Source organism: Drosophila mojavensis, unplaced genomic scaffold (genome assembly GCF_018153725.1).
Source record: "Drosophila mojavensis isolate 15081-1352.22 unplaced genomic scaffold, ASM1815372v1 contig_16, whole genome shotgun sequence".
Taxonomy (NCBI): Eukaryota; Metazoa; Arthropoda; class Insecta; order Diptera; family Drosophilidae; genus Drosophila; species Drosophila mojavensis.
Genome location: NW_025318693.1, coordinates 735,351 through 763,142, shown reverse-complemented (window position 1 = coordinate 763,142; position 27,792 = coordinate 735,351). Strand labels below are relative to the sequence as shown.

General features: G+C 39.7%; 1 protein-coding gene across 1 annotated transcript in view; it reads right to left on the bottom strand.

Annotated features, from left to right (window-relative positions):
* LOC6573831 overlaps positions 1 to 25,518 on the bottom strand; it is a 46,629-nt gene extending 21,111 nt beyond the window's left edge. Inside the window, exons 1-2 of the mRNA XM_001999854.4 lie at positions 25,173 to 25,518; positions 3,839 to 4,606 (exon numbers count right to left, since the gene is read on the bottom strand). Coding sequence (XP_001999890.2) covers positions 3,839 to 4,082 — 244 coding nt within the window. The 5' untranslated portion in view covers positions 4,083 to 4,606; positions 25,173 to 25,518. The remainder of the gene's footprint in view (positions 1 to 3,838; positions 4,607 to 25,172) is intronic.
* Positions 25,519 to 27,792: the final 2,274 nt, after the last annotated feature.

Genomic DNA, 27,792 nt, shown 5'->3' with positions numbered 1-27,792 from the left:
TGAATCACGCGGCCAGCACAAGCTACTACATAATCAGCTTAAGCATTCTGAAGCAGGTATTTGGCTGTAATTAGTGTGATTAATCAACTCTTATTTGTTAAATTCAATTAGAAAGTACGAATGTATTCGCATTTCAATTCACTCCGTCTACAGCACTTGTGCATAGTCGTCGACTGTTTTTTGGCAGCCCACAATTGCACTAATTGGGCAAATTATTTCAGCTATTTTGGAGAACTCACAGCTATTTCAGCCAGCATCTTGTGTGGGACACTCACACATAGACACAGCATTCCGGCTTTGCCGAATTACGCTAATGATAAATAAATTATGCGATGCCAGCAACACACAAACGAATCATCCCCACTTTCCACCACACCACACCCCACCACCCATCCCATTCACGCCCTTAGCCATGCCCTCGCTGTGTCGCTCCATAACAGCTAGAACAAACCGCAAACAGAAAATAAATAAACTCGTTGGCAATGCCAAAAGATAAGTATGCGCCCCGTGGCCCCTGCACACATTAAGGCACTTGGATCAGCTCCTGGGTGATGGTAGGATGAGGAGGATGGGGAGGAGTAGGGCGTGGGTGGGGCATTACTGAAAGCAAACGCACATGCGTTAATAAACAAAATCTGTTGCTAATGTACAAAATAACTTAATTATGGAAAAGCGAAATGCGCTGATGGTGACAACTTTTGCAGCTTTTGAAATTCAAGCTGCCATTTTGACTACAGACATATGCGTGAGTGCGAGAGAGCGAGAGAGTGTGCGTGTGTGTGTGTGTGTGCGTGTATTAATGTGCATATGCTCAGTTGTTATTGCAGTGGCACTGGCATTAATGTGCTTGTGATGCGCTTTGCTTGTTTGTGCACGATAATTGTATTTTATGGCAGCAAACAACCGACGAGCAACAGACGGACAAACAAACAAAAATAGATCCAGCTAGCATTGCTAGCATTGCAAAACCCAATTCATTGTTGAGGTCAGCTCGGCACACGGCCAACAGCCACAACAACAAACATTACAGATTACAAATTGCATTAATAATAAACAAATACAGACGCAGACACAACGATGGACAGACCAAATCAAGCCTACCTGTTTACCTGCCCACCTGACCACCTGTCAACCTGTCCAGCTCTCCACCTGTCCACCTTTTCAGCTATCGCAACTCACTGTTTAGACCATTTTTACGAGCTGCGAATCGTTTTTGGCCAAAAATCGCAAAAACATATTCATCATGTTTATCAACGCACGCGACGCACAATTCGAAATTGATGCGGCAAAAATATTCATGTGCACAAACCGTGAAATTTGCATATTTTATTTGTAATTTGTTAGCCGCTTGTCAATATTATTTTGCAATTAAAATTTAATTATATTTTCCCCAAATGCGTCATTTTATTATTTGTATTTTGCTGATTGCTTTCCCCCAGCCCATCTAACCCTCCCTCCCCAACTGCCTCCTGCCACCTGCCACCTGCCTATTGCAGCAAATTTATTTCACACAATACGGCCAACAGTGTCTGTCAGAGTTCGACTGACCAAATTATGGCTGATGGTCCGTGTGGATTAAAAATAACATATATGTATATGTATGCATAAATCGCTTAGCATGCGGCTTGTGCATGCATAAATTTCGCATACAATTTCCATTGCTCGAATTTCTAGTGGCAAATCAAATCAGTTTTATTATTATCGCTTGTTTTTGCGAGTGCAATATGTCATCGATATTGAATTAATGTCGGAAAGAGCTGAACACATTAAATTCGACTTTGGGCTTCACTCTATTCTTAGCCATCAAATTCCATTTAACTAGATGCCCCAGAAGCCCATTAGCTGTCAGCATTAAGTGCTTTAATTTATAAACTATCCCACCGAATTCCTTCTGCTAAACACTCTCTGGAATGTAGAGCTACAATCCTCTACTTTACCTCTCACTCCCTCTCACTATCTCTCTCTCCATGAACAACCGAAAACAATAATCCTATTGAAATCAACTGCACAGTTGCCGCCCTGCTGAGTCCTTAAGCGATTCACTCTTCATTAGCGACCACGTGACGAATTGAGATTGGTGATGATGCTCTGCCAGTGGCTGTGGCAGCTGCAGCGGCAGCGGCAGTGGCAGTGGCATTGGCGATGCTTTGAGTGGCAAATGAGCAGCTCCTAGGTTGGCGATACCATTAAAAACTTTTTACAAGCATTAAGCATCAACAAGAGCGACGACAACGATTGCCATTGAGCAGCACTTTGGATGGGGCTCTGATTTCGACTTCCATTTCGATTGCGTTGCGTTTACGGAATGTCATCGACAGTCAGTTGGCTGCAGTCTATAGCCCGTCTATATACATCTAGCTGTCTATCAGTCGATCAGGCGCTTGGTCGGTTTGTCTGATTGCCTGCCAGGCCATGCCAAGCACATCGACGCCTGTCACTATGGCATTGTCACCTCCTCCACTAGGCAGCAGCATCGGCAGCATCTGCAGCAGCAGCAGCAGCAATGCCGCCCACTTTGACTGGCTGCCTGACTGCTTGACTGCCTGACTGCTTGGCTGCTTGGCTGTCAATCCTTTTAATGGTTTGCCGCTTTTAATGTCACCCGCTCTCAAGTGGATTTCGAATACTTCGTCAATCGTGTGGCCCATTTGCCGTTATCAAGTGGCCACGCTTCTTCTTCTTCGTTGTTGTCGTTGCTTTATTTGTATTTTATTAAGGCAAAGTATTTGTTTCAAATGTCATTTGCTGCATCTCAGCCACTTCACTGCTATTAGAGTGGCTCTTATATCTGCATTTTAAGAGTGTGACACTCTTTAAATTTATACCATCACTATGACTCTCTGTCTGTCTGTCTGTCTGTCAGTCTGTCCGCTAGCTATTGTCCAATTGTATGGCCCGACAGCCATATAACTGTGAAGCTTTAGAAGTTTCCTAGATTGCTATGGCTGCTTATAGCTGGAAAATGGATGCCATTATCTTAGCCCAGTGAGCTGTAGACAAAACATAATTTATGCTAATAGAATGATGCAGCGCTATCTCTCTCTCTCTCTCTCTCTCTCTCTCTCTCTCTCTCTCTCTCTCTCTCTCTCTCTCTCTCCCTCACTCTCTTGGCGGATTGCTATAATACAGTATAGTATACGAAATGAGCATTTAATGATGCATTTAATAAATCAGATTTGAAATAGTTTCGTTTGTAAAAGAATTATAATTGACTTGTATTGAAAATGTTAATATTAGTGATCCATTGCTATTATTTGTGTATGTATTTGTGAGTCCTAATAACATGTTTTATATTTATTCAACATGGATGTTCTGGGCTATAAATTAAAATACATGCAACAGATGCATGCGTGGCTGAGCTTACCAAATATTTATTATTTATTTATAGTTTATTTATTTTTAATGAATCAGAATCATCAGCCGATAAAGGTTCTTCTCGCAGTTTTTGTGTTTGGCTTATAACTCAGATTTTTTTTTTTTTCTAATTAATATGTTTTTGTGTCTGCTTTTCTCTGATAATCATATTTATATATTTTTTTAGCTTATATAGAGATAAGCTTAGATTATGGCAAACGCTCTTGACTATTGCTTGCAATAATTTCCGGTCATCTCTTCGTAATAATATAACAAAATTTAAATATTAATATACAGAAATATATAAAATAAATATTTATAGAAATATCTGATATAAATAGATCTCATAAATCTGAAGAGTAAACCGAAAAAATATTCCCAGTTGAAGTTTCTTTTTTCAACATTTACTTTTAGCTGTGTCATGGAATTCTTTCTATTCTCTTTATCAAATAGTATAAGTAGATTAAACAAAGTGCCAACTTACCCATTGTGGAGAGGGCGAGGATCAAAACAACGGCATGCCAGATCAAGCCGCTTCTGGCCTGGGCGGTCCACACGCTGTGGCGTCGCTGTCGCGACTGTCTAAGTCCGTGTCCCATGATTGCATCCATGGGCTGCTCTGTCATTTGGCTTGCAGTGGCTGACAGGCCGTTGGGCATTTGGCGCAGCAACATGATCGGGGTCGGGCCGTATCTTTCACTCGCAGACAGGCAACATTTGCCGCGCATTCAATAAACACTTCAACTTCACACGCTGCGCACAGAGACTGTTTACAGTTAGCGATTGGGGAATATGCGAATTATTAATGCGCGTTGAGGGAGCAAATCGCTTTGAATGTTCGGCGGGTTAGCTCGTCCGTCCGTCAGCCACAGCGGCTGCCGCCACTCGAGTTGTTGGCCCCCAATAAGCGGCCAGATAATTTCAAAATTGTTATTTGCCTCTCGCGACTCTGACTCGAGCGTCGAGCGTTGGGCTGCACTGAAAATTTGCTTTTGATTTGCACTTTTCGGATTTTCACATTTTTTGCTCCGTTTGCTTTCGTTCGCTTTCAGTTTACAACTCAATTTCCGGCTTTTAATTGTTTTTCGTTTGTTTGGACGGCGCGCCGTCCATTTGGCCGCAGTCCCTCACTTTACGCTGATTATAATCCACGGAATTGAATTGACTTTAATGCGGCAACAATAATATTCGCTCTTGCGGTGGCTCTCCACTAATTGTCGGTGTGCATCCAGCTGTTGTTGCCGGAAGTGCGCTGCAAGTGCAAGAATAAACACTGTTGTTTAGCTTTTGTTGTTGTTGTTGTTGATATTGTGATAGACATAAAACCAATTCGATGGCCAGCGAGCGACAGAACAGACAGAACCGAACAGCCCAATGACTGGCCGCACACACGCAATTTGCCGGTCTGAAGCGTGCCTAGGACAAGTTGACAAGCGACTGAAAACTGTTTGTTGTCGCCTCTGCTCGCAGCTCGCAGCTCGCTGCTCACACGGCTCCGAAACACACCCCAAAAATAATTGCGTGACGTAGGCGGGCCGCGCAATCCCAAAATAAGAACTGTTGGAAAATGTTGCCAGGCATGGCAACAATGCTGCTGAGCAGTGTTGCTAAGCATGTTGCCAAGCAATCCGAGGAGAGAACGCCTCTAGCTGTCCGTCGAGCAGCAGCTGCGGCAGCGGCAGACAGGAAGCAGCGCTAAGCAAACATGACAAGCGATCATAAATATTATGTTGCAACATCAAAAAAAAAAAAAAATAAATAAATAAATAAAACAGAGAGCAAAACAAAGCGGAATAAGCGGCTCAAAAAAATAATAATAAAAAGCATAAACGAGATTCGCTTGAATTTGCGCAGTGGCAACAACAGGCGCAGCATGCGTCGCTTTAAGCATCAGCGAATTCGTTGTTTTTGTTTATAATAATGAGACTGTGCACAAGTGGCTCTGCATGGCACTTGAACCCCAGCTGCTGCAAGGATAAGTGTGCGACGCCTTTCAGGCTCGCACACACACGCACACACATGTTGCCTCACTCTGCGCACATCAAGCGCTATTTTAGCTGCCACTCAATGTGGATGCTGCTGCTGCTGCTGAAGTCTCTGCGGCAGTTTGTTTATTTAAGTTTCAATTACTCAGCTGCCCTCAGATTGACATGCATTCAAGCCAGAAATTTGCAGCCTTTGTTGCCCTTCGCTGAATGCACGCTTTTGTGCTTGCCCCACACACACACACACACACATCAGAAAGCATAATCGCCGCCGCACAAGTGCCTTTAATGTGCTCTCTGGCTGGGGTGCTCGCTGTGCTGGTCGCACATCATTAATAAAATGCCACTTTGGTGCACCTCGGCCCGTGCCAGTGCTGCTTGGCGCTCAAGTGCACTGACTTCAATTGGCAAAAAACATTTTGCCGAGCATTCATAACGCTCATTAGCAACCAGAGCTCAGCTGCTACCACACCCAACAGCCAACACTCCAGCGTCTTGGTGGCCACGTCAAATAGCCTTCTTTATGAAGCACACACACACACACACACACACACACACTGCACTTATTGTGGCAATGAATGTGGCCAATGGCAATGCCACTGGCACTGGCACTGGCACTAGCACTGGCACTAGCACTGGCACTAGCACTGGCACTGGCTATAGCAGCTTATCGACTGCAGCAGTTGCTTCATTCAGCTTTTATGGTTGCCTGCACACCTTAATACACGGCATAAACAGATAAAAACGAAAACATAAATAGCATTATACATATTTATATACATCTAACACACACACACACATACACATACAGCAACACACACCAATATGTACCATATATGGCAGAACATGCCCATGCACTTAGCTATTTTATTGGGCAACGCGGAACCCCTTGACAAGCGCAACACGTGCGACTTGAGAATTTTATAAAAGTGTTTATTGGCCCGCTCAACTGTCGTTGTGCTCGCCGTTGTTGTTATTATGTTATTATTTAGCCAGGAGACAGACATACGAAAACGACAGCCAGGGGCACCTCTACCCTACCTCAGCTCTACCAAAGATCTACCCCAGCTCTACCCCAGCTCTACCCCAGTTCTGCCGTGCTCTCCGTGTGCACGTCATGGCGCTGACATTGACGACGCCTGCGACGCTGTGAACGACAAATTTTAGTGCTTCAATGAAAATTGAAACACATAAAAATGCGTGAAAAACACACACACAATTAAGTGCGTGGAGGGTGTGGCATATGCCACAGGCAGCCCCTGCTCGACTATATGTATGCATAATAATGTGTCGCCCGTTGGGATCTTTAATTACAACTTTGTTATATGTTTCCGCTTTCAAGGCCAAATTGTACAAGCCCTCTCTATATGGTTCCTGTGAATTCGTATCATTGTAATCTTAAATGCTTCCATTAATGAAATGTCACTAGAAATAAATTAAAGCTTCAAATCTAAGAAATTTTGATGTAATTTAATATTAATAATAATAATGACATTAATAAATAAATAGTAATAGTAATTATAAAAATAAAAATAAAAATTATAATATAATATTAATTGTTAGAAATAAATAAATATTATAAAATTAATAAAATAATAAGAAAATTAATCAGGATTAATTAGAACATTTAGAAAAAAAATTTTATTTTTTATTTTATTTTTTTTACTCATTTATTTATTTATTTTATTTTATTTATTTATTTTTTTTTTTTTTTTTTTAATATCTGCTGCTGATTTAAAATAAATTGGTTTATTGATTACTTTTGTGAGTACAGAGTAATTAATTTTCTGATTTTTCTATGTCAAAAATAGATTTTATTGAAGCCAACGTCAATATGAAATAAAAATCAATAAATAATACAAAAATAACATGAGATGAGAATTTGTATTTGCTTTTAGCGCAGACTTATAAAAAGCCTTCAGAAAATCATATTCTAATCCCTCATTATTCATTCCTAGACAATGGCTTTCCATTATTTAAGTATTATGAAGCGTAATTATTGCTGGCCGGAGCGTAAAATCTGTATTTGCAGAGCTATAAATAGCAATACAAAATATAGCTAAGCTAATTCAGCAATGAAACTTATAAAGACGTATTAGCTATTCTAACTGTTATTAGATATTCATGATAATGATTTTTGAATAACAATTAACGACAGATATTGGCTTGAGCTAAAAAACAACATCTACTCACTGGCCTGCAAATGCAGCTTGATTTCACAAAGCTAACTGCCTGGCTGACCGCATTGAAGCCTGTTTGTTAGCAGTACAATTTAGAATTTTCTATGGCTGCATTTATTTGAGCAAGCAGAAGTTTAGATATGTATATGTATATGTATGTGGCCAGAGCCTTTACAATTGCCAGCGCTCATGAAGAATGTCAGCTCTGCACATTGTTGCTTCACACACACACACACACACACAATCGGTAGCTGGAAACATGCAATGACAACGCCCCACAGAGAGCCACGTCGACTGCTATCGAGCATACAGCGCCCATTGTCATGCCCAGAGATGCAAATTGTCTTTGACATGGGCAAGTACAAGATAATATTTCTCTCCTGCATGCACACAAGCACGCTCACACACACACACACACACACACACACACATACGCATCGCCACCCTTCAAGGCTGCTGCTGACAATTTCCGGTTACAGGTCGGTCCGTCCGTCTGTCTGTCGGTCTATCGGTCGGCGTGTTTGTCTAGTTGCCTGTCAATTGTGTCTTTCTCTAGCTGTATCAAAACTTCAGCTCTTTGTGACATTGTATGATGCTGATGATATTTTGCCTATACCAAAGGCAATTACACCTTGTTTTTGTTCGACCAAGATGTTCAATCGGGTTTTTATTCTACTCTGTATACATATTGAAAATATTTATTGCCATCACCTAATTGTATATATTCTCTGAGACCTTTATGTAAGGCGACAAATATTGTTTTATGCATATCACATTTTGGATTTAATAAATAGTAAAACTAATCGAGCTAGAAGCCCTTTGGAATTGTGGGAAAATATTCGTCTCAATTGCTAATTTAAATTCATTTTAGTTCCCATGAAAATATAAATATGTATATTTAATATTTATTTAAAGATTCTGAGAACTCCAAATTTATTTTGGCAGTAATAATAAAATTTCTTTTCTAATTACGTCTACAGGTAAATGTATTCATAGGGTATTGCTTAGCCCGCCTGAGAGCTGTCGCACTTGGACTTCAGTTGTCGTACGCTCGGCTGCATATCAACAAATTTACATTGTTGCTTTGCCAAAATTGAAAAGTGTTTTTCGGTTCTTTCTGTTCGCTCTGTCTGCTCGGAGTCCTTTTTTGAAATGCACATATTAATGAGGCTAGCATCTTGTTGTTTATTCATTGGAATTTGTGTCCGAATTTTCCAATTTGATTTGTTGGCTCGGGGCTACGACGCAAAACGCATTGTATCCTAGATAGCAGATAATGAAACAAAGCCGTTGCAATAATGCCCACCCCTCGCCCCCTCAAGCAACTAAGCCATTGTTCTTTACAAAATACCAAAACGATTCTTGCGATTTGCTCGAAACGCTCTGACATGAAGTCAAGTGTAAACTCAAACGGCTCTTTTGATTAGCAGCGAACATTATATGCACTAATTAATGTTCACTGCTGCACCAGGGATATGTATCGCAAATGATAAATCATGCGGCAACCATAATACAGCTTTGTGCACGGCACACAGCCATTCACACAGACACAGCCACGCACACACTCAAATGCCACGAAGCGGCGAGCGGGGGATGCATGAAGGCGACGCCAGGCAGCGATTGCCTGCAGCAAGCGGTGAAATGCACAAATGTTTGCCTTGTTTGTGTAGTCGCACGCAGATCGTATAGCCAGTGTAAACAACACATCAAAAAAAGAAAAAAAAAAGTCGGTTTGTTGTGTTTGCAGTGCATGAAACTATTTATTTTCGCTTATATAGGTAAATGCAGAGCATGGGCTAATAATTGTATAAATATGTGCACAAGTGCACATACATATATTTCAATATGCTCAACTTTTAATTATGAGAGCACTACAATTGATTACAAAAAAAAAAAAAAAAATAAATAAAAAATAACTGAACAAGAAGTGGCGCAAAATACATTTGACATCTGTCAAAAAAATGAAATCAAAACTCAATTTGAATTGAGAGCGAATTTAATTTTCTATCCACAATTTTACTCTACATATATTGTATTAAATTAAGACTACAACAATACAAATAAATTAGAAATAAAATGAAAGGAAATTGCCAAATATTTTCCTATGTAGGCATGCCGAGGCTTAGACTTTTCTTGCTATTCTGATTTCTTCTTTGTCTCGCATTGGCACCAAAATTCCTAAGAAGCACCACAAAAACGCCGTCAAATAACACGGGATCCGTTCGCGGCGAAAACAAGCGCGAAGGCAACCACTTCAAAACAAGAACAAGAACCAGATGAAAACAAAAAAGATGAGGAAATAAATAGAGTCTTAGAGAAATCCAAACAAATTTTTTGAATGTCTGCGCTGGAGATCTGCAGCTCGACTGTGTTCTATATTTACTCTGGCCATTGGCAGTGGGCGGGTGGGTGGTTTGATGGGCGGTGTCGGCTGTCTAAGATTTGCGTTCGTAGCACAATAATCATTGACCTTTTTATGGCTCCGGTACGCGCTTTTTAATAAATTGTTTACTTCCTAGCCTTGTGGACCGACAGGCCGCACCGATGGCAAAATCAATGCCCCAATAAATTGCTGCAATAACCATTGAGAATATCGTCAGAATTTGGCCAGTTTTTATGTTGTTTCCTTCATGCTCTTCCTCCTCTTCTTCCTCCTTTCTTTTTTTTTTTTTTTGGCAACGTCTGGCTTGTCGTTTGACAATTTTTGAGTGGAGAGTCCAAAGGAGAGATACAATTCAATTTCAGTGTTGGCAATTTAATTTCTTTTGTTGTCAGCGGCATAATCATAAAGAAAGTGCTGGCACGCCCCCCATACTGTTGGCACAGGCGGGCGGCCCCAGCGTTTGGCCAAGTGCTTTACAGCTACGATTGCTGCTGGCATTTTGTTGACAGCAGGACAATGGCAGAGCACGCTGGGGTATCCGGCGCACACAAAATTAAACAAACAATGACAAGACAAGAACCAAAGTGAGCCTCGCTGCGTAAGAAAACAACAGCAGAGCCGGCGTACAAAATACAACATGAAGCTGACCCCAAAAAGTGATTCAACAAAAGGCAGGGGCCGAACGGCTGGCTGCGGGCCGAGTTCGGGTGGGAGGGTGGTTGGGGGGTTGGGCGACGCAGACGTGTCAGCAGCTGCGTTAGCGGAAGTGTAAGACACAGCAGGCGCTGCTGCAACAATGTGTATGCCACATCATAACAATAAGCAACGCAACGTGCAGGGCTTCAAGTAATATAAGAGCAAATTTACCCAGTTGGGGCAAACAGAAAAACTGGAAAGAAAAAAAACAACAGCCACAGCAAGCAAGCGTGACAAGGCTGAAAGCGGGACAAGGTCGTTGCTTGTTGACCAAAAATTCAGTAACTACAAATAAGTGTCGTGATCCCGCCTGGCCGGCTTCGCTGACCCACTGCCCCTGGTGGCCAGGCATATCAACTGCTTCTCAACACGTTCTAGTTCTCATTCACTTCAGGCAAACAATGCAGCCAGCTAGGCAACCAGCCAGCCAACCAACCAGTCAGTCTGTCAGTCAGTCAGCCTATCAGTTGGTTTGGACTATGAGAGTCTCACGGCAGACTGCACAAAAATGAACTTGATTTTTGGCCACAGGTTTGCAGTTGCAGGAGCCGAAATTGGAATCGCCATAGAGCCAGAGTGGCAGAGTGAATGCTGAAAATGTATCGCTCTTTGTGTAGCTTACAGCGAGCTGGGGGCGTGGCAGCCGCCTAAAACAATTGTTGTCGTTTGTTACACTTCTCCGCACTGAGGCTTGACCCAATAAGCAATGAACTACGGCAGTCTGCAAATTGCAGCATGCGGTCGACCAGAAGGCGGAAGAGCAGAACAGATGGAGAAAGAGCGTAAAACAAGCCACTTCATGCACAACAAGAAAACGGCAATCAGGCGGCACCACGCAAAGAAGAAACCGAACAATCAGTGAGCCAAAAAAAAAAAACGAAATCATACAAGGAATGTGAATGTCATAGCCGACTTGCAGATGTCCTTTGCTTTGATACTTTGATTGAAAACCTGAATTTTGTTGTGCCGTTCCTCGGTTTTGAAATTGAAGTTATAATAGAGCTTATACTCAGTATGATATGATTCATGTGAATATTTGGCAGTATAATGTGATTAGCTACACACTCCCCGAAACTCAACTAGTTTATTTTGAATCCTATGCATGTTGGTTTAGGTTTTTATATGAAATCACATCGTTTCATTCTATTTATTTTAATTGCAAGAAAAATATGAAAATATAGAAATAAAATTGAATGCACTTTGTTCTAACATATCAAAACTTTACAAAAGCCTATAAATTTAATTTAACAATCTACTCAGCTTAAAAATCTCTTCACTTAAAAAAAAAATCAAATTGAACCTTTTCCTGTTGCAAACACTGTTACCAAACTTATTTACTTTACTCAACTATTTGCTTTTTGCCTAGGGTCACAAATAAATATAAAACAAAATAAAATAAATATGCGCAAAACCGAAAGAAGTCTGCCCCTTCAAAATTTTATTTTCCGAGCACTGTCGAAATGAAACTCTGCAAATTTATGCAGCTTATAAATTATTTAAACGTAATATAACTGTAAAACTTATGCAAATAATTTCACACCTTTTTTCTTTGGCTACAACTTTGTTCACAGTTGTGAATTGGCAACCATGTTTTCATAAGTAGCCCGAGATGTTGTGCACTTTGATAAAAGTTATTGAAGGCAACTCTTATTGAAGTGCACCGAAATGAGAGTCGATTCTAAGTTTTTTTTTAACAAGATTCAAGTATTATTAGTCTACAGGTGAATCAAGGTGCACCTATTTATATATAGAGAAAGAGAAATGTTTCCTTAGAAACTGAACTAACTATTAATACGTTTAAGACACCTCACATAGGCATACCTGACTGTGTGCCTAAAAAAAAAATTAGATTAAGTTAAGTTATAAATTTGAAATTGTAAATAAATTTTATAGTTAAAAAAAAATGTCTGTGAAATTGATTTTAATCGATTCTGCTTATACTTATGCTATTTACAAAGACTTCTGGTGAAGCGTTTCATACATATATTTATAAATACCTACTTATAAATACAAAAAAAAAAAATAAGAAAAAAAGTAACTGTTTTAAAATATATATAGAAATCTTATCGACTACATGAGCATTGACTCGTATATATTGACATACATATATACAGTAGAACCTGATTATAACGACTCCGCGTATAGCGTCTATGTATATCAATATCTCTCTGTATCTCTCTCTCTCTCTCGCTCTCTTACACTCTCATTCACCCACTCCATCATACACACTATCTCTCTCTATCTCTCTCTTTCTCTCCCTCTCTCTCTCTCGCTCTTTCTCTCCATCACCAATAGCAAAGTGGTTATTCTAATTGTATTTCATAGTTAACTAACTGACAAGTATTGTCTGGAATTATAAACCATTGCAATATTTTCAAATAAAACTTTTTGAGTCGTCGACTTAAATACTTATGGACCATATCGTCGAGTCTTGCTTAATGACCAGAAAGCCGCAAATCACATGCCGCCGAAGCTTTATGAAAACGCCCACACAACAATGACTCCATTAGCATAGTCGGCGTTGTCAAATCCAAAACCCCAAGGCAGAGCAGAAAGCCAAAAGCTTCCTTTGGGCGGATGTTATGCTTCCTGGAAATTGTCGGAAATGGCGTTTTGAAGATGAAAAATTTTGCTGGCTACGCTGCGAGCTCGCGTAGTGTTGACAATGCCTACATTTATGTTATTATGTTGATGGCAGGCAGATGCCATGCCATCCCAGGCCCAGTCCAGACTCAGCTCAGCTCAGGCCCAGCTGTTGTTTGTGTAATTTTTAGCTCAGGTAGCAGGTGGCGACAATAACAGGAGTACGCAGAGAACACAGCAACAACAACTAGATCTACAAGAGAAATGAACAAGTAGCAAAACAGAATCAGAGAAGTCTTTAAGCCAAGCGGAAATTGTTACACTGATGCGTAAGCGGCTTTAAGAGAGGCCTAATGCAATCACTGTCAATGGCACTGCCAATGCATCTGAAGTTAAGTTAAAGGGCCAAAACACTTACTTAATGGAAATTACTTGAGAGTCGTACTCGACAAGCCACTCGTACACGGCCAACGGATAGGCATGACCAGGAGCTGAGCAATCACGTACCCAGCTGGGGGAGGCTGCTCAAGCCAAGGGCCGAGGCAACGTCAACCAGGGGCCATGAGGAAGGCAATGGAGCCACTTCAGTGTGTCATGTCCGCTCGATTTTTGCTAAAATCATTTAACGGCAATGTGCTAGAAATGTGAGACACTCTCCAATACACACAAACAGCAAGAGAGACAGACTGAGTGTGTGAGTGTGAGACAGAAAGAGCGAAAGAGAGAGCAGCACATGCGAAATTCAGTCAATTGATTGAGTCGGCGCCGGGACCCAGAACTGTTTAAATTTTTACTTGCTCGTTGTCAGCAGCAATGTCGCATGGCACGTAATATGTACGTGTGACTCTTGCTGTATATAAGTATGTATTGATAAATGCGAGTGTGTGAGTCTCTCTCTGTGTGTGTGTGTTTGGCAATTTGAAAATTGTTGTGTTCAATCAGAATCATTCTGCGAACGCCCAGGCAAACATGGCCAGAGCATCAGGGACACCAACAGCAAAATCAAATCATCATCATCATCATCGTCATCGTGTTTATCGTCTTCAAGTGCTTGAATTCAACTTCTCCTTCTGTTTGCCAAGGTGTGTGCTTGAGTGGCAAAGGAAGTATAAATAATCGCCGGCTATGTTTATGTTAAGCGACGCACAACGACGTCTGTATATCCCGATGACCTTTTCAGAACTCTACAGGACATATGTCCTTGTGCAGAGTCTTTAAGGAAATGAGAGCTATGTCTACTCTATGATTGAATCGCACATGGAAATCAGTTAATCGAGCGACTCACTTAAGTAGAAAAGTTTCGTAGATGCTCAAGCAAACTTTTAGTTGAGGCTCCATTGTAATTGCTGGCCCAACTAGCATAGGCGCCTTACATACACGCACACACATATCTGCAAACGTGTTTGTGTATAACCCAGTGACCTTAAAATGCAAAATAAGAAAACAAAATACCGAAATGCACAACAAAAGGGCAAAAACTTTACGCATAAATAAAAGAGACGGAGACGGCGGCAGCAGCATCTCCTTGCCCCAAGTCAAAGACAATAATAATAAAAAACCGCTCAAAGATGCTGCCGACAGCAAAGGGAAAAAAATAAAACGAAAAGAAAAACAAAAGAAGTTGCAAAACAAAATTTAAAGTCTTTTTCCTCAGCTTTTTTCCTTATTTTTATTATTTATTTTTATTTTGGTATTTTTGTATTTTTCGTTTTTTGTCAATTTTATTTCATGTTGCGTGGAGTTGAGTGAGTTAGCGTTGGCATTTGTCAGTTGCTGCCTGTCAGTGTGTACTTCCTCCACTTACTGAATGTATATGAAAGATATTTTTATATAATATATAATCGCATACATATATATAGGGACGATGCTAGAGGATGCTCAGACCACAGCTCGCCGCAACTTTTAATAAACTTGCCAACTATTTTATCTTTTTTTAATACCCTGCAATTGTATAAAAGGCGAGTGAGTTAGTGGACATTTGAAAGCCTTGCCTCTACTACTGAAACTTGCTTATAGTGAAAAGTGTATTCAGCAACTCGAGAAGAGAGTGAGAAGTCTAGACTATCTCAAAGTATATTCATAGAAGTTACTCAGTTTAGAAGTAAGCCAAGTGTTTCAGTCTATCTATAAGTCACATTTGTAATGCAAAAGCTAAAGATCTAGTCTGAATGCAGCTCAAGGCCCATTCTTAATATAAATTCAATATTCTGACATAAAATTAAAATATCTACTAATATATTTTATATCTAACCCAGCATATGCGGAGTATCTGTCCGTTAAGCATTCCCTACTGTCACTTGCTTCTGTTTAATATTTTTATTTAATTTTTATTTATTTTTTTTTATTTTTTTTATTTCACAAGTGCGACGAAGGTTGCCAATAAAGTTAGGAGGCAAAAAGAGTGCGCAAAACAAAACATCGAGTTGGAGCGAAACTTTTACAACCAGTCTCAAATAGAAGCTGTTAGAAGAGCGTATTGTTTTGCAAAATACTTGGCCAACTGTCCGAAGTTTGGGGCGACAAATTTTTGGAGGAGGAATTTTTATGCACTGTTCGAGTTGAGTTTTACGAGCCCACCAATTGATGCAAATTTGACGGCCATTTAAGTAGTGTGTCTTAAAATCAGCGTAACATTTGGCTGCTCGGAGGCAATAATATTTGTAGCCACAGCTGAGAATGCTAATTAGCGGAGCAACTGGCGACCGCATGCTGCGGCAATAACTGTATCATGACTTTGTCTGCCGCAACTATAATATTAGCTCAATTCAGCGCGAGTGCCGACAATGTTTTATAGTCATCTGGCTATGTGTGTGTGTGTGTGTGTGTACTTAGTAATTGCTGCGGCATAAGCTTTGCTCTGGGCTTCAACCAAAAGTTTCAACTAGGCCGCCTGCCATTGAAATTATGCTGAAAACAACATAACCAGCTACACTCACACACACATCAGTGCACACAGAGAGTGAGAGAGTGAGAGAGAGAGAGAGAGAGAAAGAGAGAGCGAGCGTGTTGTTCAGTTAGAACTACACTTAGTTGTAACTTGTAACAGTGCAGTGTTAGCCCCAACTCTTCTGCCATACGCTCTGCGCACCCCCCTCCTCCCTTCCCCCGCAGTCGCTTTACCGCAGCCGCTCTGAAGAGCATCTGTGCTTTGGCGCTTTGCGAGCTTGTTGCATACACTTTGGCGCACTAATTAAAGAAAATTTGCTTAACAAACAAACAGGCAACAGCAACAGCACCAGCACGAGAACGTAAACGAAACAGAGTGGGACAGCTAGCGGGGTGGTGAGAGAGATAGCAATAGTAGAAGCAACTTTGCAATTTGTTTATTTACATTTACCTTGCACGAAAATTTGCATAAATTGCATTGCAAACAATTTAAGAAAAGACTTCAAATGCTTTGCCAGGCAGTGCAACGCCCTGAGTCAGCAAAAATATTTGCGCAGATGATTTAAATTGAGTGCAATTTAAAAGAAAATGATATTTAAGTCCTCTACGTCATGTGCAACCAATTATCTATGCACACTTCACTTCATTTGCATTCGCATTCGCATTTCCATTTGCATTTGCATTTCCATTTTTCTCATCGCGCATTAAATATCAAACATAAATTTCATTTTCGTCCTTTTTTTGTGTATTTTTTTTTCCTGTCTAGCAAATTTCCTAAAGCGCACGCTCATAATTATATATGAAATGTATATTCAAAAGTTTCACTTTTAGCGAAAAATGTTAATTAATTCTTTGGAAAATATTAAACTATTGTACGTAGCACAAAGTTGGAGTGCAGCAAAGCAGCTTAAATGTATTTTTATGAGCTGCAACCAAATTCCGATTATATTCAATGAGCATGATTATTCGCTGGTTGTATTACTTGCACAATGTTTTAATGCCACATTAAGAGCGGAGGTCAAAACAGAGAATGAAAGCAAAAAATAAAAATAAAGAATAAAACAAAAAATATAACAACATAAAATGTGGTTCTCTTGCAAATAATTCACTTTCATTACATTAAAAGTAAGTTGAAAGTGAACAAAAATAAAGCTGCATAACCGCGACTTAATGAGCGCCCAAAACGTGGCCATGCCACACCCTCACGGCTCACAATTCACACCCCAACCCAGCCAACCACCCTACGACCCACCCACCCACGCCTCGCTCATTAAAAGTAACCAAGCTGGCGGGACCACAAACCAAAACACAACAACAAAACGGCGACCGCAACACATGAAAAGCGGACAAAAAGGCAACGCTCCGGATGCCTCAGCCCACGTCAGAGCCATCAACGCTAATGACAAAAGTGCGCAAAGTTTGCATTCGGACGAGCCCTGGCTCCAAAGGCTGGCACTAAACATCACCACGGGGTGTGTCCAGCAGCTGGCAGGCGAGCACAAAAATCACAAAAGAGCATAAAATTAGCGAACGATGCCGTCTCAGCTCCTCTAGCTATCTGACCACTCACTGTTCCCCTCTCTCTCTCCCACTCTCTCTCTCTCACAGTCGACTTTGTGTCGTTACTTTATTTTAAATTTGCTCCACAAAGGCTACACGGCAGCAGGATGGGCAGCAGGACACGCAGCCAGCTAGAGCGCCCTCCCATGATGAATTCATGCCCATCATTTTGCTTGTAACAAAACTTGTGATTGTTGTTGTGGTTGTTGCTGGCTGTGGACGTGGCTAGAGCAGGGGACTTCTGCTTGCCAGTTGCCAGTTGCCAGTTGCTGTCCTGATTTTTCACTGGCGTCGTCATCGTCGTTCCCGTTCCCGTTCGCGTTGTCGTTCCCGTTGTCGTTGTCGTTGTCGTTGCTATTATGGTTTTCGTCGCACTTACACAAGCTGGTCATTAGCTGCGCCTGGCAGCAAATTATTTGGCAGGGCGCGGCAGCAGCACCACCAGTACCACCAGCACCACCAACAGCAGCAGCAGTAACCATATTGTTGCTGTGGCTTTCGCCATGAAGCCTCTGCTATGGCCGCCATTGATGTGGTTGTTCTTCTTGTAGGCGGTTATGATAAACATCAGTGGACGGCACTGCTGCACCAGCAAATACTAACGAAAATAAGAGCAACAACAACAACAAGGACGACAACAATGCGGCCTTCTTGGTCACTGGAGCACAAATTTTCGCGTGCGTTGCGCCATAAGTTTAATTTTTCAGTTGGGCATTGCCTTGTCGTGTTTTATTTTGTTGCCGCTCGAGCTGGAGTAGGATTTCATTGAGCGTGTTGCTGAAATTTTGATGTCAAGTACTTAAAACTGGCGCTGTTGTTGTTGTTGTTGTACTTGTTGTCGAAATCATAGGGGAGCCACAGCGCAATGTAAAAGAGACTGTATACATATAAATATATATGTATGTATGTATATATATATTAAATGTTGAGCAATTTTTTCCATGCTTCATGGTAAAAAATTAACGCAATTTGTATGTCTCAGAATGTTTGGGCTGGGCTCTCTGAGCGGGAGGCAAAATTGGCCTTCGTAACCTAATGAAAATTATATAAATTATATTGTTGTGGCAGGGCGGTAAGTTAATGTGGGATATTTAATTAAAAAGATTGAAGTAAACAAGTGTTTTGATTATGCAAACGCAATTAGGGCGGGAATAATAATAAAGACTGAGTTGATAAGCATTTTCTGAAAGATAAAACACAGTTCATAAGCTGATATACATATGTATATGTATATGTATGATTATATTATATAATACATTTGGGCTAATGCCAGCTCAACATTGAAATAGCAATCAAAAGTCTTTAATATGTTATTTCCTTGAGTCTATCGAGTAGTGAGAGCATCATAAAACATGTGCTCTGTCGCCCATCGATTTGTCTTCATATTTTTTCAGACTCTGCCAAATACACAGTGCTTATCTCGGCATTTGTGGCGTCCAGTGTCGAGCGTATTAGTTATAAATAACGCACATAAAATGGATAAATAAAATCTATTAGCATTCAGATGATTTATTAACATGCACTTATGGCACTTATGGCTGTTCGCCACGCGGACTTTATGCGTTGCAATTTCAATTGGATGGACAGTGAGCCAGATTACGTATACGCAAGGTATACGCTTAGAGGGCGAGCATTAAATTATTGGACGGCAGCATTGATTGCATTCCATTTTCGTTTTTGCCTTAATAAAAATGTAAATTTGTCTTTTTCTTTTTTATTGTTTCAAGATTTATTATTCGACATTTTTGGTGTGTCCCAAAAGCAAAACTGCTGATTTGCAGGGATTATTTCGGTGCAGAGAGGCTGCCACCTAGCAAATAGCTGCGACGGTTCTTATGTCGCATAAATTTGCTGTACACACACACACACATACATCTATTTGTGTATGTGTGTATGTTTGTATATTTGTATATAGAGGTAAGCGAATCGATGGTATTTTATGTCGCGCTCGGCTGCCACGTGGAAGCGCTTTTATGTTTCTGTTTCAAATTTATTATCGTTGCTAACTGTTTTTATGATTCTATTTGATGATTGTTTTGGTTTGAAGGCTTAGCTTCTGGCTGGCCACCCACTTTAAAGGCGCACCACGTCAAAAGCATAAATAAAACCGCTCTGTCTGTGACCGCCGGCTTCAGCTTCTACGTATTGTGTCTGTCCGGGATTATCGCCTTAAAGCGCCGCCGAAAAATATATCCATCTCTGGGCGTATTTAAAGCAACAAGCCATTTAGCATTGAGTTGGCCACAGCGGCACGTACTAATAAAAGCCGGCGAGCCTCTGGTTCAATCAATGCCACAGCCCGTCTGTCAGCCGTAAACAAGCCCAACAGGGCGCCAAATTGACGGATGTACGGAAAGAGCTTCAATTTTCATTCCTACTTTGGCATGCTGAAAATGTGTGCCGAAAGTTGCGTGAAAGCATGATTTAATGAATTTCCGGCAATAAAATAATTTAATTTTGGCCTAGTCGAGCAGACAGCGCTCTTAGGATGCTATGCTGGCTCATCATTAAAACGTCAAGAGACCAAAAAAAGCGCACAAATCTCCGCATAATTTAATAACGTCATGTTGAGCGTGTGGGGGGGGCCCACGAATAGCATCTCTCTATAGGTATCCGAAGTGTTTGCGTGTCGCATAATAAAATGTCAGCCCGGCAATTGCCATGGCTCAGATTTTGACTAGCATTACGTTCGAGACAGCTAATCTATGCGATGTGCGACAACTAAGCCGCCAGCTTGAATATTTCAACATTAACTCTGCTAAAATCAACATTATGAATTTTAATTCTCTGCCTGCGACATAAGACGTGCCAAACTGCCGAATGGAAGGCAAAGCCCCATCAGCCAGCAGCCAGCAGCCGGCAGCTGCTGCACACATTGAGCTACCAATAAGTCAGCATGGAGCAGCAGCGTGCTCGAATATTGTTCGAAAAAACAATGCCTCAGATTTCCAGTTGAAATGCTGAATGTGGGTGCTGGTGGGGCGCACTCTCGATTGCTTGAGCAAGTCTCGCCAATCGCCTTACAAGTGCAATGTCAATTTGTGCACAAAGGATGATAAGGATTTATGTCAAATGCTAGCAGTGTTTGAGTTTTCTGACATTTGCCAATATTTTTACAGTTGACTGCTCTTGGCGCGACTGCAATCGCAGCCGCCTCTCACCCATCTCAGCATCCAGCTGAATCGGGTAGTTCGCCCTCACAGCTCATCTCTCTAACGCTAAAAGGCTCTTTGGCTATTACATACTTAATAATAATACGCTCTAAAACTTGGCAACTTTTTCAATTGATTCAACTTTTCACTTTGCCAACTGATGGCTGCTTGACTTATTAATTTCCCGTATTAACAACAATTTACAAGCGCCGCTCATTAAAGTTGCATCAACTTTTCTGAGTGAAAGCTATTAGCAAGTAATTTGCTGAAAGTCCAAAACTCCCTTCAAAACGAGAGCGCTACAATGCCCTCGTGAAAGTTTACAAAATTACAAAAAATAAAAAAAAATAAACAAATATTTATATATATATAAGTATATTGAAGCAGCTAACGTTTGCTAGCAAATAAGATTGTATATAGATTCGGACATTCAAAATGTTCTTTGAGCACAGATAGCAAGGCGAATGAAATTAGAGCAGCTGCTCATATTTGGAGTCCACATGCTCTTAAAAGTATGCTATGCATTTTTTCTGTTCACTTGGCTTCAATGTAAACATCAAAATAATAATTGTTCATCGTTTTTATATTTCATTGAATTTTCTTTTCAATTACAAAACAAACTAATTATTTATAATTATACAGACAAATCTTTTCTTATGAATTCATTCTCGTTAGCTACCCCGAAGTGTATCCAATTACAGGGTATTCAAATAACATACACACAAAAAGTCAGTTCAACTTTCGTGGAGCACTGGGAAAGTGCTCTTTGATGCTTAACAAGTTTTTCAGTGATTGTTTTTATTATTTTTTCAATTTTGTTATTTCTGCATTTTTGCTTGCTTTTGGGCAGCCCACAATAAGGCTTACCCCTAAGTAGATACAACAAACACACACACACACAAACACAAACACACACAGTGTGTCATGAGGGACACTGTCAGAACCGAGGTAATCAGGCTGCGGTGCATGATGTGGGCAGCCAACGGGTGGCTCCAGCCGGCTACGAAGCCAACCTCAACTTTGATAGGAATCATGCTGAGTTGTGAAACGTAAAATTGAATTTACTTTGTTGAGCGACGCTCACCCTTTTCACTCAACCCCTCCCACAACAACAACTGACCCCACTCTTGTGGCACTTCTGCTTTTTTTTAGCGCATTTTGGCAGTCAGCAGTCGGCAGACGGCTGTGTGAGTGGCGCGCAGTGGGGCAGTAACTTAGTGCTTGGTCGCAGTCATAAATCATTAGGCATTTGGCATATGCAAACGGCTGGACGAGCCGCCAGACATCAACTTCGTGGCCATCGCTGTTATCGCTAATCCCAGCATTAAATTTGGCTTTAACTTTCATTACACTGTGATATCATACCAATTTGTGGCCAAGCCTAAATGTGCTACCGAAATTGAGCTGTAATCGCCCACTATGCCACACACTGGCCCACAGACCCACAGCTTCACAGCTCCACTGTTACACTGCCCCACTGGCGCATTTCCCCGCTGTCCACTTCAGGGGGGACGCCGTTTGCTTGCTACCACAGCTGAGTGAAATTTGCTGTTCATGTACATTCATTGGTTTTGCTGCAAAGTTAATGATTTTGTTTTGGTGGCAAATTCATTGAAATTTATAACCCATGTTCAGCATTGGGCTTGCGTGCGTGTGCACGCATTATCGTAAGCAGCTTAAAGTAGCCATCAGCTTGTAAGTAATATTGAATTAAGTTGCTTTGTTTCTGGCATTGTCTGTTGTCAATGGCAGCTCCTGCTACTCCTGCTGCTGCTAGTGCTGCTTGCGGCATGGTCAGATTTGATTCCTGCCTTCCATTCGTGTTTATTTCAATGTAATTAATTTGTTCGGAGCTCAGGCAATTAGTTGTCACGCCAAGTTGAGCTTAACCAAAACTTGTGGTACACAATTCCACCAGACGAACCAAAAATGGGCAAATGATAGCAAGTCGAGAATGTATGCTAATTAAGCAGCCCATGCCAGCCTCAATAATAGCTATATGGAATGTCTGCACAACTCAAATTCTGCAAGTGAAACGTATTAAATTAATCAGGAATTCTATACATTTGCAGGATAATGTGAACAGCCAGTTATCGTAATTCATCATTAAATAAGATGTATGTATGGATATTAGATATACTTGATGCTTGCAAATTATTGAAAGCTTGCAAATTATTTCTCATTGCTGTGCTTATATAATTAATGGGAAATTACAATGAAATTAATTTCAATGCGAGTCAGTTCGATATTAAATGAGAAATATTTAAAGAGGAATATTTAAAAAAGAATTTATAATATATAAATTAATGTTTAATGTTATTATTCTTTTCAATATACAAATAATTCTGAAATGTAAAGTCTAATTTTATTTGAGCTTTAAATGAACCAGGATAATCAATGGAAATTTTTGTAGTTTATCAAAAAAAGTAATTCAGGAAAATACTACATTTCTAGTTAAACTAAATGATTCTTATAATAATTTAATTTGATGTGTTTTAATTAACTTTTAAAAATATAATTATTTTTTTATTTTGTTTTTGTTTATTTTTTTTTAATTTGTTGCCTTATTATAATTAGCATTTTTTTTTTTTTAATTATTATTATTAGTAAATAGTTTTTTTCTTTTTTTTATTTATGAATTTTTTTTATAATATGCATATAATATTTTTTATTATTTTGAGTTTTGAATGAATTATTGAAGAAAAAACTCCTACAAAAATTATTTATTATTGAGATTTTTAACGAATTAATATTTTATTTTATTTATTATTATCTACAATATTATTTTATAAAATTAGTATTTTATTTTTATAATCTTTTAGTAATTTACCATTTTATTTTGGCTGAAAATTTCTTGAACTAGCCTCAATTATAAAGGCAAGCAAGAGAAGCTCGTTAATATTTTAGTTTTCTAGTCCATCAGTCAGTCAACAAACGATAGCAAGAAATTCTTAGAAAGTACTCATCCAAAGCTAAGTGTTCAATATGTTCGTATAACCGTTTTACGCCAGCTATAAGCCAAGCAATATCGCGCATAATTAATACTGTTCACTTCATTTCTCAATTCTGCGGAACTTTAAATGAAACTTAAGCAATTTATTACGCTCACACGAACTAAGCCCAAAGCCGAATGAGACACATGAGGCACGAGCGTGGAGGCCAAAGGCAAGGGTTTGCGTGGGGTGGGGATTGGCTGGTGACTGGCGAGTGGTGCGGGGCTAATGTTGGCTGGCTGGCGTGGTACGTGATCCACGCTAAAACTTGTGCAAATAAATAGCAGTGAAATTTTATAGCACACTTGATAATTTACGCAATAATTCAGCAGAGCTAATCACCACATAAATAATCTTAAGGACAGAGCCACCACACAGCAGAAGCTACAAATATCAATGCACAAGTGAATGAGAACATATATACGGATATATACATATGGACTAAGTGTGCTCATACATGAAGTAGTATGTATGTATGTATGTGCAGTGAGTAAATAACACCATGCAGTTGAGAAAAACAAATACAGGGACAACGAGTTGAAGCTGGAATGGAAATGAAAATGGAATTGGAACTAAGATAGCTATTAGAACTGTTGTTGCTATTAGAGTGAGGGAGACAGTGAGAGTGGGTGTGTGAGAGAGCGAGTGACGCAGACAGCGAGGACTTAGCAGCTAAACAAATAAAAGCGAACAGCACCAAAACTCATGAAATTGAGAACTCGGTCGAATGGAACGTGAGCAAAATTTTAGCTAACGAATGTTGACTTTCGCAAAGCACTAAAATCAAATAAAAACAACACCAACAGCCAGAGCAACGGGAATAGCAATGGCAAAGTCATGGCAACGGCAACGGCAACAGCAACAGCTGTAAACAACAACATCGCAAGACAGATCAAACAAAATCGACAATCATTCTGCAAAAGTTGGCAAATTGATGATGCCAAATGGACACGAAACGGCCAACGGACAACGGCCAACGGCCAAGTTTCAACTTGGACTGCTCAAACTATTTCGGGCATAATAAAAATTAATAAAAATTGTTGTGCTTTCAGCCGTATACTTGTAGCGCTTTAGCTTTTAGCATTTACGCCGAGTAAACAAACAAATAAACTAACAAGGCGATGGCTAAGCAACTCACCAGCCAGCCAACAGACGAGCAAACAACAAACACACAAACAAACAACAAACCAATAAAATCAACTCGCCAGCTGGCGCACAGTCAGTTAGTCACAAACAAACTGGAATTGCGTATACGACGCGTAGACCGGCTGTAGCATGGCCCACAACACAAAATATATAATTTAATGTGTGAGCTGTGTGTGCGAAATGTTTAAATTACCGCAAAAGGCCATAATTTATGCCACTTTATAGTGCACAAAACTTAAAGCGAATATATTTACCAGCTGCTTGCAGACACAAGAACTCCGTGGCAACTGTCTTTCCAGCACATATGTTGTATTCGGTAGATAATAATCTCAAGTTTTTATTTTGATTTTCTTTTATTTTTATTTATTTGTAAGTTTTCACTTTCTGTATTTGCTCATTCACTTGCTCAGTTGGTAGCACTTTAACAATCGAATGTTATTCACTTGCTATATATGAGTACACATTATGCTTGATTTTATTATGGAGTCTGCGACAACGTACTGGAGGCTGCTCGGCATCGAGACAATAGACTTCAGCGTTTCTGCCACTTTCACTGCCAAACCGACCGTTAAATTCAACGTTCGCCACGCATCTACCAACTGATTTGCGTGCTACGCGTCAGATAGGCGAGGAGGCTGCACGCATTCAGATGGTCTCGTGCTTCGCCGCACCCGAAGCCGCATTCGGCTCGTCTGCCACACGCTCGTCCGCAGCTGAACAACGAATCTGTGATACGAGCCATGCGATTCGTGTCCTACTAAGAGCAGAAGAGCGTATTTCGAAAACTCGCAAATCGAACTGCGGCCCAAAGAGAGCGACAAGTAGCACAGTTACAGTTAGCAGGAGGCAGTCAGCCCGCTGGCTTCTGCTGATAAGACCAATGCCAGTATATTATTATCAAATGGCAAGTGGCATAACAGCACATTTAGTACTGCGCAAGCGTATTGCCAAGTCTGTGCAATAGAGACAAATACTGGGCACAGCTCTGCGCCCACTATTTGTGCAGTCAAAGTCGTTATCAGCGGCTGCCTATATGACAGTTGGAATACTGAATAATAATTTCTATCTATTTAAGTTTTGAAGAAAAAATATTGTTTATATGTTTATAAATTTGCATTAAATGATATTATATATTATATTTATTAAAAATATATACAAAATAAAGTATTTACTACTTTTTTAAACATCTAATACAAAACTAAAAATATACGAAGAAAAAATTATAAAGAAGAAAAATACACACATTCTGATTGGTCAAAATACTTATGCCGACTACTATTGATGATCAATCCAATTCATATAAATTAAAAATGTAAAAAGTGCAGTAACTAAGAATTGAATATTACGTTGCTTAGAGACTTATGGTAGCGTAATAATTTGGGACTTAAATTACGAAATAATTAAGAATTTATGAGCTTGAGGAAATTTGGTGTAAATTCTTCTTAATTGTTAATAGTGTAAAAATTAAGATTGAAGCATTTATTAGCTTGAATAAATTAGGAGAGAAATTTCCTCAACGGTTAATATTTTAGGAATTGAATATAAGTTCAGTTAATATAGAACTGAGAATATGTTAATAATTATAAATTTATAATATATATTCACTTCTTAACATAAAACTCAGGCCCTAAAGCTCAAAAAGTCTTTGATGAATAATTTTTTTGCTTTATCAAATTCCAATATGAAAAGAAATAAATAAATATATAACATTTTAAAATTATTTATAATTATTAGTTATGAGTTAAGCAAATGGCAAGGACCAATGGCTAATATTGAATCGAGAATAATTTATATTTAAAGAAATAAGCATTACATATTCTCAATATGCAAACATTCCAAGTATTTTATACTCCGCGGGATATCTGGTCGCTTAATCTATCTCAAGTTTAATATTCTTTACTCTGTCTGCATCTTTAAGAGTTTGCACAAATTACAACTATTTATAGTCAAGTATTCGGATCAATTACGTTAAACACATTCGCATCGATTATCCAGAGCTGAAGTCAAATGTCAAGCAAATTGCCCAATCCCTCGGAATATAATATTACATAGTTTCGCAGTGCCCCCGTAGGAAGCCCCAGATCTGCCAAATAAAAATGAGTTGGCGAAACTCGCTGGCTATATATGTATATAAAATGATATTTATGTATATAATGAGCTGCAAATGGAAGCCAAAAGCCACAACAAATTGCCACAGAGCCAAAGCAGTTGCTCATGCGGATTTTGATTTAAGGTTTTGCGGTGCTGCACTTATCGCGCAATTGATATTGATATAGAGCTCGGTAAACACCCACACAAGTACACGCAGAAGCACAAACACACAAGCACAGAAAAGTTTTCTTCTTTTTTTTTTGGGAGGGGGAGGGGTAGGAGGAGGAATATATGACCAAGCCATATGCGGCATTCCAATGAGATAAAAAGTTGTTTACAATATAGAATCGATACGTATATATATTATATTATATTATATATATAAGTATATACATATATGCTATATATGTATTTATAGAGTATGTGTGTGTTCGTATATCATGGCAAAGTGCACATTATGATTTTATTAAATGGACTCTGATGTATTTATTGTCCGGCAGCAACGTGACTTGTGAATTGATTTCATTAAACGTAAAAAGTTAACAAAGCTTCGACGTTGCTTCGGCAACATTTTTGGCAGAGACTCGCTATATATCGCCATATAGATAAATATTTTTGTATGGCACTGTCCACACAGCATGTGTGTGTGGGTGGGTGTGTGTATGTGTGTGTGTGAGTCTGTGTATATTGGCTTAAGGACATCTATCGTTAGTAGCCCAACAGCAGCAGCAGGAGCAACAGCAGGAGCAACAGCAAAGAGCAGCATCAATGACCAATCGCAAC